Below are 12810 nucleotides of genomic sequence, written 5' to 3' on the forward strand. Positions count from 1 at the left end.
ACCCTGTTCTAAAGGGCACTTACCCCACCCCAGTTGAGGGTTCGGGCCAGGTCATTGCCAGTGCCCAGGGGCAGGATGGCCACAGGCGGCGGTGGCTTTAAGCGCAGCTGGTCCAGGGTGGAGAGAATCCAGCCAACCTGGAGGAGGGCAGAGCAAAGTGGGTCAGTCAGGCCCAAGATAGAGGAGTACTGCGTCGAGCATGAGCCCCGTCCTCAGAACTCACCGTGCCATCACCCCCGCAAGCCAGAATCCTCAAATTATGCACTTTTCGGTACATTTCCAGCCTGGGCCAGGGGAGGACAGGAATAGAGTCAGGAGACATGTGCCAGAGCCAGGCAAGCCCCCCTGTCCCCCAGAGGACCCCGTGGAGCACTCACGCGTCCCTGGGTCCTCCCTGGCTCAGGTCAAACACTTGTCGAGGATTCAGATACCACAGGAAAGACTGGATGATCTTAGCGCCCTGGAGGGACAGCCAAGGGACAATGAGGAAAAGGTATCGGGGGCACATAGAGAGGGACACGGTTGTGGGAGCCAGCTACAGTAAAGGATGAGGTGGGATAAGGTCTTCTCAGGTGCCCTAGGAAACCAAGGTAGGGGCTAAAGCCCAAAATGGCTCTTGGTGGGTAGAACACTTGTGCTTACCTGGTTGCCCCCACTCTTGGGGTTTACAAACACCAGCAGGGGCTTCATGAGGGGGGATGGGGTAGGCCTGATGATGAAGGGTCTCCAGCGGCCTTCCTGGAAGACAGAGCGCCTTTAATATGCTTTCCCGCCCTGGGGGCCCTATCTTATCCTTCCCAGCATCCCTTGCCACAAGTGAGGACACCCTCATGTATCAGGCCTTTCATGGCCTATTCACAAGCAACAAGAAAGCTGATCTCAAGCTGGGCGTGGTGGCGCACGCCTTTAATCCCAGCACTCGGGAGGCAGAGGCAGGCAGATCGCTGTAAGTTCGAGGCCAGCCTGGTCTACAAAGTGAGTCCAGGATGGTCAAGGCTACACAGAGAAACCCTGTCTCGAAAAACCAAAAAAAAAAAAAAAAAAAAGCCTCCTCAAACCTGAGCCCAACCTGAGCCAGCATGATCCAAATTGGCAGTATGGTCCTAAGGCTCTGAATAGAGAAGACTCCCCTGCCTCGTTCCTGGTCCCAACCCTCGCAGCCCAGGTCTAACCTCAGGTCCTTTCTTGCTGGATCTCCTCTTGAAGGATGCTCTTTTTTTCTTCTTACTGGCCTTGAGGGTGTTCTGCAAAGGGATTAGGAGCGTGGGTGACTAGGTGACTAGTAGCTCCCACGGAGGAGAGGTGCTAATAGTAAAGGAAGGACTTACCTGGGGCCTTCGGGCCCGCAGGATCCAGGTGGGCGGGATGACCACAGCTGCATGCACCCCCAGGGAGCACGGCTCCTCAATCTGCTGCAGCATGAAGCACGACACTTTGCTGTGGTACTGGAAGACAGCCGTTGGCAAGGCTGAGCTGAGTCAGGCTAGGGCTGGGGACCCAACAGCTGCCCAGCACAGGCTCACAGGGGCCACTTACTGCCTGCTTGCACCAGGAGCAGCTGATGGCTACGATCTCCTTGCTATGGAAGGTGAACTTCTGCTGGAAGCCCTGAAGGAGGACAGGGTGGCTAGGGCACAACTTGGCCTAGCAGAGACACAGCTATGCTGCCGCTGCTGCCAAGCTATCCTCACACAACCAAGCGCATCTTAAGATGCTCCAAGGGCAGAGCAGCTTATCTAGGAGCCCGTGGGTGCTATAGCTGACTATGAAGTGCTGAGTGTATATTCTAGAGATCTGCCTAACTCAGGCTTCCTTCCTGTACCCAGATCTGGACAGGCCGCATGAAAGTTGAGTGTTGCCTACTTACTGTACCATCACCGCTGTGCCCTGTCCACAGAGCATTATCAAGGGCTACTGTGTGTAGGGCACAGAAAACAAAATGGAGGCATGAGCCCGTGCATTCCTGAGAACCTGTCTTATTGAAGGATAAAGATAAGCAGGCAACAAATGAGCTAGCACCACTGCTCTGTGGGGAAGATGTCCTGAGCAGTGCAGAGCCACCGCCCCCCCCGGGGGGGGGGGGGGGCAGGGAGCCTGCTGCCTAGCCCAGGAACCACACATGATACTCTCTAAGTAACTACTCAGTTCATGAATGAAAAGTCAGTACAGTTCTCAAAAAGTTCCTTGCAAGTTCAAAGGCCAGATACCCCAAATCAGAAGAAAATAATCTTTGCTCTCTTGCTTAACTCAAAGACCAAGGGATAGCTCGGGGACTGACTGAATGACATCAAATTTGAGACTCCATTCTGGAGCGATTGTCAGTTTCCACACTAGATAGACAGGGCCAATGAGCAGTGTGTAGCTAGGGCACTCAGGCAGGGCCCTTACCTTCCCACAGTGCCGACACTTGCCATCCTGGCGTCGCCTGTGGACCCAGTGGTGTCTTACGAAGGTTGGCTGGGGGAGGACAGAAAGGTCATGGGGACATGTGAGGAGCTGCCAGGTAAAGCCCTGAACGAGTCTAGAGGAGGCCACCTGCAGTCCTTTGTGGTGGGATGGCCTGGTGGGGAGGTTGAACCCCCTAATGCACGCATGGACATCTAACTATCTGCAGACAGGACAGCTGGCTTTCCCTCTGGGTGACCCCAGAGCCCCAGGCTGAACCCCCTGGTGGCACTCCTGGGGCACTGCAGAGGGTGCCTCAGGAGCCTGGCCTCACTGCTGCCCTGCACACTTACCTCACGGACATTCCTGGAGCCTGATTCACGGAACGATGGCTTACAGCGGAAATTTATCTGTGAAACATTGCAGAGACCACCAAAATGTCAGAGCCTTCTTTTGAGGGGTCACCTAGAAAATCTCACTCTCCCCACCCCCCACACACACGAGTAACGCTATGGCTGCCCTGGAATTCTCTATATAAACCAGACTGGCGTTAAACCTGAGGAGCTCCTGCACCCGCTGGCCTCATGGGCATGCCCCACTATGCCCAGCATGGGACACAGTTCCACTTTTCCTGCCCCTGCTTCAGTCTCAGCAGAGTCACAGAAGAGCCTCACTGTACAATTCAGGGACTGGAAAAATCGGCCCAAACCAGTCTTGCTCAGGCCATTTCTACTCTTAGAAACATAGTCACATGATGGCCTGGACTTGTGTAGGCAAAGGAGCTCCTATCTCCCACACCAGGCCTATCCCCGTCTCAAGTGACCCCTGGTCTCGCGTTCCCCTCTCCCTCCCACAGACACACTTGGGAAGTGGTCCTCGGGAAAGATGGCTACAGAGGTAGCATGTGAGGAACACAGGTGGGCTCAGTCACAGCTGAGCACCGCGGTGCCAGGAAGTCTGAGAATTTTGTTTGTATTTTCTGGAACTGGGGGTTGAAGCTAGGGCGTTGCACATGCAAGGCAACTGCTATATCCCCAGCCCACAACAGCCTCTTCTCAGTGTTGGGCTGGATGAGCTAAAATGGCATGCTGGCCGTCACCTGTTAATTCACACCGTTAGGGCATATTCAGTGAACCTCACTTCCAGTCCATGCTCACTCTAGAGAGCAGGGTGCAAGGGCTAACAAATGGGGGGCGCAGGCTTCAGATGCTTGGTTGTTATGCTTGCTAGGTCATTCCTGGCACTCTGAGCTTGTGGATCATGTATGTGCATGGAGACACACATGTGTTTATCAAGAGGACGTCAGCATTCCAGGGCACAGAACACCAAACAGTGCACGCACCTTCTCCAGCTGCTCAATGCATGGGGTATGGACCACGATCTTACAGGCTGCACACTTTCTCCTGGGCACTGACTTCTGCTGCAGGATAGAAAGAGGGGAGGCCCTGAGACACCAGGTCATTCTGCCCGAGATACCATCTCAGAGAGAGCAAGGAGCTGGGGATTCCAGTCCCAGCACCTGTCATGAGACAGGATCCTCTTCCCCTCACCCTGGAGCAGCCCACAGCAAGGGCACCCAGGTAGGAGCAGTGCCCGCCAAGGGCTGCAGCTGTTGCCTTGCAGGGCTAGACCCCGCTACACCACCAGGGGGCAGCAGGTCTCAACCAACCTCACTTACCAGCATCTTAGCTACACAGTACTGTTCCCCGACATAGCAGAAGTCACCGGACACGTTGGTCTCAAACCAGATGTGCTCCCCATAGGCTGCTGACTCCTAAACCATGAGATGAGCAGGCTGAGTGCTTACCTGCCGCCCCTACCCTACCTGTCATCCATCTCCCAAGACAAGCCTGCTGTAACCACCACAATCTGCTTTCCCTTCCTGGTTTCTAAATGGCTTTAAGCCTGGCTCAGAGGCTACTGCCTCCTCCTTGGAAGTCTGTTCAGACATGGGGCCTTCTCTCCCAGTTGCCCACAAGACCTGGGTCCTGATTGCTTAGGAGGATCAGAACCCAGCAGGGACGGGCACCGAATAGCATTCGAGCTTCCTGCCCTGCCTAGTAAACAGATACTCACACTCCAATCCACAGTGCTCCGGATCTGCCGCTCAGATTCAGCACACAGGGCCCCAGGCGCGGGAGGAGGGGGTGCCAGGTGCTGAAGGCCCGACTTGGTGATGGCTTTCCTGCAGAAAGGAGGACGGCTCAAGTCCAGCTGGGGACTTGCTGACTCTACCTCCTTCCCCACTACCCAGAAAAACTGCCTCCCATGACTTCCACAAAGTACAAGACAGAGAAGCCCACAGAAGTTCAGGTGCCGTGAAGCTCTTACAGGAGATGTACCTCCTCTTAGGCCTTTCTTCCATTACTATCTAGAGCAGCTTCCAAGTGGGCTACCCCCAGGCTAGACAGAGCTTCAAAGCCCTCACTCTGAGCCAGGCCCCATGGAGGCTACATCACTCGCCCTGCTGACTTCTGCTATACCTACATAAGCAGGGTGTTCCAGGGCTGGGGTCCAGCTGACTTCCGCCTTAGAGCTACCTGGCGTCTGCGAGACAGTGGGCGCACACGGGCTGGTATTGTGGGGCCTGTTGAAGTCCCTAAGGCTCTTTGGCTTCGGCCCCCGAGACCAGGGTGCTGGCCTGAGGGCCACCGTTGGCTGAGGCGACGATAGTGCCCATGCAGGCCCCAAAGAGTATGGCCATACACCACATCAGCAGGAAGGAGGTGGGAGGAGGCTCGGCGCAGGTAGCCAGGCATGGGAAGCAATGGCCAGGCGCCCTGGTGTATGGAGGGCCTTGTCCTGGTACCTGGCTTGGCATCACTTGATGTCCCAGCTGTCTCATCTCCTTCCTGGGTCCCTTTAACAACCTCCTCCTCTTCCACCTCCTCCTCGTCTACCTCCTCCTCCTCCTCCTTTTCCTCCTCTTCTTCCTCCTCCTCTTCCTTCATGCTCATGAGCCCAGACAACAGCAGGGGTGCGCCCAGAAGCTGGGCTCCAACAGTGACAGGCTGTAGAGTAGGCACCACATCCACCATGAAGCGGGGGTTACAGGCAGGGGGAGCAGTGCTGGAGCGCCTGCGGCTAGCACCTCTGGTGCCCATCCTGCAGCTGGGAAGACAGCCTTGGAACTGTGCACTGGAGCGGCGCCTCTGGGCCAGTGAAGAGGAGGCCTGCCCTGCAGGGGAGCGGCGTCGAGCCTTGCCTGTGGGCAGCCCCACGCCACTGGACCGTCGCCGCTGTCTCTCTCCAGGACCTGGTGCCTTTCGCTGGAAATGCTTCCTAAAGAAGGTCTCCATGCCAGGGGCTGTTGGGCATAGAGACTCGGGATGTCAAGATCTGAGCCAAGCTAAAATAAAGCTGTACCCCACAAGCAAAGAAGGGATACTTTAGGTGCTAAGGATGAAGAGGCCAGAGCTGGTAGGGACCAGGAAGAGGGGAACCCAGGCTTAAAGCTACTAGAGGGCACGCACTGTTCTCACCTAGGAGTCCCTAAATTCTACCCTAGGAGTTCTCAGGAGATGGGGCTTCACCAGCTCAGGCACCAAAACCAACAGAGACCTGCTCTAAAGGGCTTCATCTGCCTTGCCAGAAATGAAAGCAAAAGGCAGTCTGGGAGTCAGACCCTTTCTGGAGGACTATAGGGCCCTGAGCCTTTCCCTCTCCATTGCCTTCCCTGCCTCCCACATGAACCGTTGGGTTTCTCTCCTGGGATACAGTGCAACTAAGCAAAAATAATAAAGTTAGGCTCTCTGCAAAGGATGTCAGTTCTGATAAAGTCCCCGTACTCAGCCCCAACCTTAGGTTCAGACACTGGGAAACCAGGCTTCGGAGGCCTGCAAAGGCATGCCCTGCCCCCCAGGAGAGTTTCATGTTTTAACTTGGGGGGGTGCAGTAAGAAGCCTAGGCTAAGAGAAGTCTTTAGACTGCCGGATGTCATGTGTCTACATCTCTAAGAACTTCCTGGTACTGAGTGGCTGCCTCACCTTAGCATGGGTATCCCCAATGTGTGATGCCTGAAACCTGGCGCCCCCTTAAATCTTCCTGCAGAGACCCAGTGCACCACATTGTCCCCAGACTCACAATTGTAAGCTTGAGATGACCCATACCACCTCCTGTAGAGACTCAGGGGCGCTGGCCTCTGCCCTTGGTGTATACCAGGCCATGCAAGCACCCAGAGACCTGTTCTTTACCTACTTCCTGCTCTCCCTTTCCTCCTTCCTAGACCACTGGGGTCAGCTTTCTGTGCTCACACATCATCTACACTTGAGGAATGGCAGGAATGACCCCTAGTCAGCTGAGAGTGATGGCTTCAAAGAGCAGCCATGGAGGCTCAGGTCACAGCCATGGACGAGTATTTCTGCCTGCTGAGGGCCTGGTGAAGCCCAGAGCAGGACTGGGGTACCAGTAACCAGCAGTGTGCAGGAGGAAGCACAGCCTGGGAGGGTAGTCCCACCTGATATTTGTATCACCTGATCTCAATCCTCCATCTATCCTTGCCTGGGTCTCGGGCAGGTGGCTCTAGGGCTGGCAGGTAGGCAGCTTGTGCTAGGAAAATGGCACTGAGACTGGACAGGAGGTGAGTTCCAGAGAGGTAAGAATGGACATTGACAGAAGAGGGCTGGCTTCCTCCCGAAGCCACTGTCATCCATCTACTGTTTACTGGGGGAGGGAGAGGGAGGGAGGAAGGGAGAGAGAGGGCGGGTAAATGAGCACCTGACAAGGAAACTAAGGCCCAAAGGGTAGCATACACAACGCCCACAGGGAAGAGAGCGTAGAGTAGATGTTGGACCCTGGGTCTGAACCCAGAGATGGATGGAGTGCAAAGTCCTCTTGGATCCTGGGACTGAGGTGCGAGGGGTTAGAGAAAGGGCCCATAGTATTAACACCCATCCCATTTACTGGGCACTACTCTGTCATAGGCCTTGAGTGAGGCCTTCTGCACCTCACTGATCCTGCCAGAGCTTTCTGAGGGAGGCAGGCCCGCCAGCTTCATTATACAGATAAGTGGGAAGAGCATGTCCAGAGTCACACAGCCAGCCAGTGGCAAAGAGCAGGTCCTGTGCCTACCTTCTGTCCCAGGAAGAGGAACCTGCAGGCCTAGCAGCGTGCTGCCGCCAGGGCACTAGCTTACTAGCTCTCCCCTAGGGTGTCAGCTTTCCCCACCAGTTCGCTCAGGCCACACTGTGACAGCTGCCCAGCCTGGAGGAGATTAGTCACCAGGACACATCACACCGCCTGATGCTAGTGTCACCCAGAAAACAAAAGGCCACAGTCCTGTGTGGGGGAGGTGGAGCTAAGGTCTCTGGGCAGTGGTAAAAGGCAGGGCCCTGCCTGCTGTCCCAGACCAGCATGACAAGGAGGAAGCAGCCTTTCTTTGTTAGGACACATGGCAGCTTATATGCACAATTATAGAACCCACACTCTGCTGGGTACTCAAAGACACACTTGTAACAAAAGTTTCCTCCGCTACCCTGGCTACAGCCTCCCAGTGGAGCACAAGGCCAAGCCAGAGCATATGACCATGGACCTTGCACCTCAGTTTCCCTGTTTGTCTAAGACTGCTAAGATTGGTTGACATCTTATGACAAGCTCTCCTGCTGGACACTACCACCGCTAAATGCCACTAGGTTGCCACTGCCCCCTCCCTTGGGTCCCATGGTTCCTGTTCATCTCATCTCCATCTGGTCTGCTGGCCAGAGATTGCCTGACTCCTCACTTCCTATCTCCGCAGAGGCTTCTCCAGGCAGCTCATGCCTATTATCCCAGCTCTTGGGAGGCTGGGTCAGGAAGACTGCTGTAAATCTGAAGCCAACCTAGGCTACACAGTGAACTCCAGACCAGACTGGCCTATAGTGTAGTTTGTACTAAAAAAGAAACACAAAAGGGAAAAAGGAAAAAAAAAGAAAAAAAAAAAGCTCAGCTTAGTGTTTAATCCCAGTACTTCAAAGGCAGAGGCAGGGGGATCTCTGTGAGTTTGAGGCCAGCTTGGTCTACAAAGCAAGTTCCAAGAGACAGCCAGAAGTGACTTGTGAGACCTTGTCTTAGTTAATTTTAAAAAAAAAAAGCAACAAACAAACAAACAAAAAAGCCCTGTTTGGGCTCTAAATGGCCACCTCTTCACACCTCATTCCTTGTCACCTCCACACACCACAGAGTATATGTAAAGGTCACAGAGGATGGCTCAGAATATTCTCACACCAACAGCACAGCACAATGGCTACCCGCTGGGCTTCTTGGTCTTGGTTTGGTCAGCAAGCCACACTCAAAGATAACATAAAATGACTCAGAGGCCCACATTAATCTCCAGCTGGTGCCCAAGAGCCTCGTGAGGACAGGGCCAATGGGAGAGTGGGGGATGCCACACTGAAACAGGCATGGTGGTGTCAGGCCACATGCCCCTGATGAGCAAAGCTGCACAGCAGAATTCAGACAGTTGTTGGTGGGGTTAATGGACCCTAGTGCTTCCTCAGCCGCCGCGCCCCCCCCCCCCCCCCCCGCGCTAGGAAGAGCTGCTGGCCTCCCAGTCAGTCAGACAATCTCACACTTGATGCTGGCTATGAGTGGGGAAAACAAACACTACGGAAAACCTGGCATGGTGCTACAACCTTGTAACCGCCAGTACTTGAGAGGCAGAGGCAGGGTCATCCTGCACTACACAACACAGCAGTTCAACGTCAGCCTGGGCTACATGAGACAGATCTGTGAATAAGTAAATGAGCAAGCAAGCACTTTGGAATCTAGCATCTACCATCCAATTAGACATTCCAAATCTACTTTCCCATGTGCAAGATGGGTCACATCACCCAACTCCAAAGGCTGGCATAAGGGGCATTCTGTTGTAACGATGCAGATACAGCGCTTGGTGCTACTTGGTAGACCTGGAACATGGTAGAACCACAGGCCTGTGGTCGTGCCACCTCCTGAGGTTTGTCTCTGCCCACAGGGGGGTAGGGAACCCAGAAAAGGAAGCAGGAGCGCCCAGGGTGGCCACCACTCACTACATGAGGAACAAAGCCCTATAGCCATGCCACCTGGGTATCTGCCCCTCCTGAGGAATGTCCTCTGCATCTGGCAATAGGCCGGTCCTCAGGAAATCCTCTGCCTCCAGAGGAACCTGCACAGGACAGCAGCTGGTCCTGCCACGGTGGCTAGTTCGTGCTATGGGAAGGGTCCTACAGGCCTCTGCTCCGTGAAGGCTGGTCTGGGGTCGGGCGCCTGCACTCTAGCAGCCCCAGAATGGGGGCCGGCTTGGTTGGAGGGACTGTTTGCCAGAAGCCAGCCCTGGTTGCTCGGCTCCCACAGCCCGCCCCAGGGTCAGGGGGACTAGAAGAAAGCTGGGAGGGCAGCCAGCTCATCTAGGCTGGCCTGGGCTGGTAACGCAGGGTATGGATTTTACTAGGTCTCCTCACTAAAGAGACTCTGCTCCAAACAAAACAAGGACAGCATGCATGAGAACAGGTGAGCTAGGGCTGAAGGGTAAGGGACCGGTCAGACAGCCAAGTGTTTCAGGGTCCGCCCAGACTTGGCGGGCCCACCAAACCCTGTTCCTTTACCATCAGCTGGGGGCAGGACTGGCAGGGAAAGCCCTCATCTAGAGATGGTGGTGCCTGGGCCTACTCTGATCTACCCTTCCCAAATCCACCCAGACAGTTGCAGGAGGGAGCAGAAGGTAAACAAGAGAGGGGACCCCACTTTGACCTGATCTGGAAGGCAAGGCGGCAGGCGGGAGGTGGGCAAGCAGGTGGGGGCTGGGGTCCCAGGCGCCTTGGCTCTTGTTCCAGTCTGCTTGGGCTGCCGGACTCTGGACTCCGCGGAGCAAGTCCTAGTTTGGAGAGCTAGCTGCAGTGGCTGCAGCCTCTGCCCCCTCCCCCTCACCACTCTCCTCCCCCAAGCCGGAGACAGCCGTTATGAAAATAGCCCAATTGGTAACCGACTGCACTTCCTCTCCCAGTGGTGGCTCCTGGCCCTACAGCAGGCAGGCGCAGGCGGTGGGTGGGAGGGTGGGTGGTGCACATGAACAGGCACAGGAACCTGGCCTCCTGGCACCTCTTCCCCAAGTCCCAAGCCAGGCTGAGTGACAGCCATCAATACACTCGCCTCCAGTAACAGGGCAGCCCATTCTGTGTCTGGGAGGGAGACAAGGTATTCAGAAAGGTAGGAGTGTCCCCCCCCTCCCAGTTTCCCCTTTTAAAGAAAGATAGACAATCACTTACTGTCCCATATCCATGGGACAGGTTTTATGGGGTCTTGGGCAGCTGCTTGGGTGTTGGTTCCAAACAAAACCACAAAAATAATTATCTATGGAGTGTTTCACAACTTAGACAGCCTTTTCTCACCAGCACTATTAGCCAGGAGGCTGGTAATTCCCCTGTGCGGGAGGCTTGCTGTCCCTGCTGAACAGATGGTGCACTCGAGGCTCCTGGGAGCCTGGGACTCCTGTCTCAGGAGTAGCCGAGCTGGGACTCCAGAGCCCGGCTCTTCTGGCCCTGACAAGGTGGTCAGGGGCCTTTCTGAACTGCCTGGGTCCATGCCAGCTAACAAGTATTTAGGAGAGACCAGCTGGTGTGACAACCTGTCAACACCCTCACCCCACCCCATCCCAAGCTCATGTTCCGCCACAGTTCATGAGGGAATGGCAGCAGGCAAACTTACTGATCCAAGAGCCACTGTCCACTCTTAGAATAATAGTTCCTGAAACTCCTAAAAGTATTTTATCTGGGGAACAAGCGAGAGCTACTAACATTTAATCAAACGGAATCTAAATCAAATCTGAGAGCATTAACCATTCAAGAGGTAGAGTTAGGTGGATCTCTGTGTTCAGGTCTAACCTGGTCTACACAGTGAGTTCCCGGCCACCCAGAGCTACAAAGTAAGACTTTGTCTAGGGGGAAGGAAGGAAGGAAGGAAGGAAGGAAGGAAGGAAGGAAGGAAGGAGGGAAGGAAGGATGGGTGAGAGAGCAGTATTGCATAAGACACAACAAAATCTGTGAAAAGGCACTGTTTAACTTTTAAAAAGATTGTATTTGTTTTGTGTGTATACACAAATGCCACAGAGTCACATGGAAGTCAGAGACAACATTCACGAGAGCCAGTTGTCGCCTTCCTCCATGCAGGTCCTAGTAATCAAGTTCACCTGCTGAGCCACCTTGCTGGCCCAGTCTATGTTTCTGTAAATCTAACGTCTGGTTTTCTAGCAGCAGCTGGTTCCTGTGAAGCATCCATGCCTGCACAAGTTAGCCACGGTTGCTCTGGTGGAGGAACATGAAAGAACCTTGTGTGGAGTTAAAAGTGGGAGGGACAGCACACCAGGTTTCCAGGTAATTACTGCTAATCATGTGATAATACGAGTGCTCTTTCTATCTCTTTTCTTTCATTCTTTCTTTTTCTTTTTTCAAGACAGGGTTTCTCTGTGTGGCCCTGGCTGTCTTGGAACTCAATCTGTAGACCAGGCTGGCCTCGAACTTACAGAGATCTGCCTGCCTTTGCCTCCCAAGTGCTGGGGTTAAAGACTCCAGTCACCAGGCACAGCTGGCAAGTGGTATTTCTTAAAGGCCAGAGCAAGGTACCAAACCCTACCAATGAACCCAAAGTTTGTTTGTTTGTTTGTTTTTTAGTTTTTTTGAACCCAAAGTTTTGTCTTGAAATATTTAAAATTTCTTTTTTGGGGGTGAGGGATTGGCTGTTTTTTAAAAAATATATTTTATTAATTTATTCATATTACATCTCAATTGTTATCCCATCCCTTGTATCCTCCCATTCCTCCCTCCCTATTTTCCCCTTACTCCCCTCTCCTATGACTGTGATTGAGGGGGACTACCTCCCCCTGCATATGCTCATAGGGTATCAAGTCTCTTCTTTGTAGCCTGCTATCCTTCCTCTGAGTGCCACCAGGCCTCCCCATCCAGGGGACATGGTCAAATATGAGACACCAGAGTTCGTGTGAAAGTCAGTCCCCTCTCCACTCAACAGTGGAGAATGTCCTGTCCATCGGCTAGATCTGGGTAGGGGTTTGAAGCTTACTGCCCGTATTGTCCTTGGCTGGTGTCACAGTTTGAGCAGGAGGGTTGGCTGTTTTTTAGATGTGGGTCTCATTAAGTAGCTCAGGCTGACCTGGAACTCCTGAATTCAAGTATTATCTCCTGAACAGCTAGGGACACAGGCTTGCACTGCTACAGGCTAGCTTGCATTTTGTAACAGCAAGTAGAGGTGAGTGGAGAATGCTGTGTAGCTCAGTGGTACTGAGCTATGCTGATCTTCCAAAGGCTGACACATTTCCTCACAGAACATCAAAAGATCTTCACCTTTGCTGTCTCTATTGCTCTTAACAGTTTCCTGTCTGGGTAACTCTACCAGAAGGTTGATACAAAGTTTCCAATATTCTGAGTTTTTTCAAAACTCAAGAGTATCTTGTTGGCAACAAAT

At 53.7% G+C, this 12810-nt stretch overlaps 1 protein-coding gene across 9 annotated transcripts in view; it reads right to left on the bottom strand.

Moving 5' to 3' along the window:
• Dgkz (diacylglycerol kinase zeta) overlaps positions 1-12810 on the bottom strand; it is a 42312-nt gene that overhangs the window by 6451 nt on the left and 23051 nt on the right. For 4 of the 9 annotated variants that reach the window (XM_051144142.1, XM_051144145.1, XM_051144148.1 and 1 more), the window contains exons 2-13: positions 4462-4570; positions 4064-4159; positions 3728-3805; positions 2739-2795; positions 2389-2457; positions 1537-1608; positions 1329-1445; positions 1173-1244; positions 643-738; positions 378-460; positions 224-284; positions 24-137 (exon numbers count right to left, since the gene is read on the bottom strand). In XM_051144142.1, coding sequence (XP_051000099.1) covers positions 24-137; positions 224-284; positions 378-460; positions 643-738; positions 1173-1244; positions 1329-1445; positions 1537-1608; positions 2389-2457; positions 2739-2795; positions 3728-3805; positions 4064-4159; positions 4462-4570 — 1024 coding nt within the window. Of the gene's footprint in view, positions 1-23; positions 138-223; positions 285-377; positions 461-642; positions 739-1172; positions 1245-1328; positions 1446-1536; positions 1609-2388; positions 2458-2738; positions 2796-3727; positions 3806-4063; positions 4160-4461; positions 4571-4872; positions 5871-10086; positions 10211-12810 lie in introns of those variants that run through there. The other 5 variants (XM_051144143.1, XM_051144147.1, XM_051144141.1 and 2 more) reach the window with 4 other exon arrangements.

This window comes from Acomys russatus, chromosome 4, assembly GCF_903995435.1.
Source record: "Acomys russatus chromosome 4, mAcoRus1.1, whole genome shotgun sequence".
In the NCBI taxonomy this organism is placed as follows: Eukaryota; Metazoa; Chordata; class Mammalia; order Rodentia; family Muridae; genus Acomys; species Acomys russatus.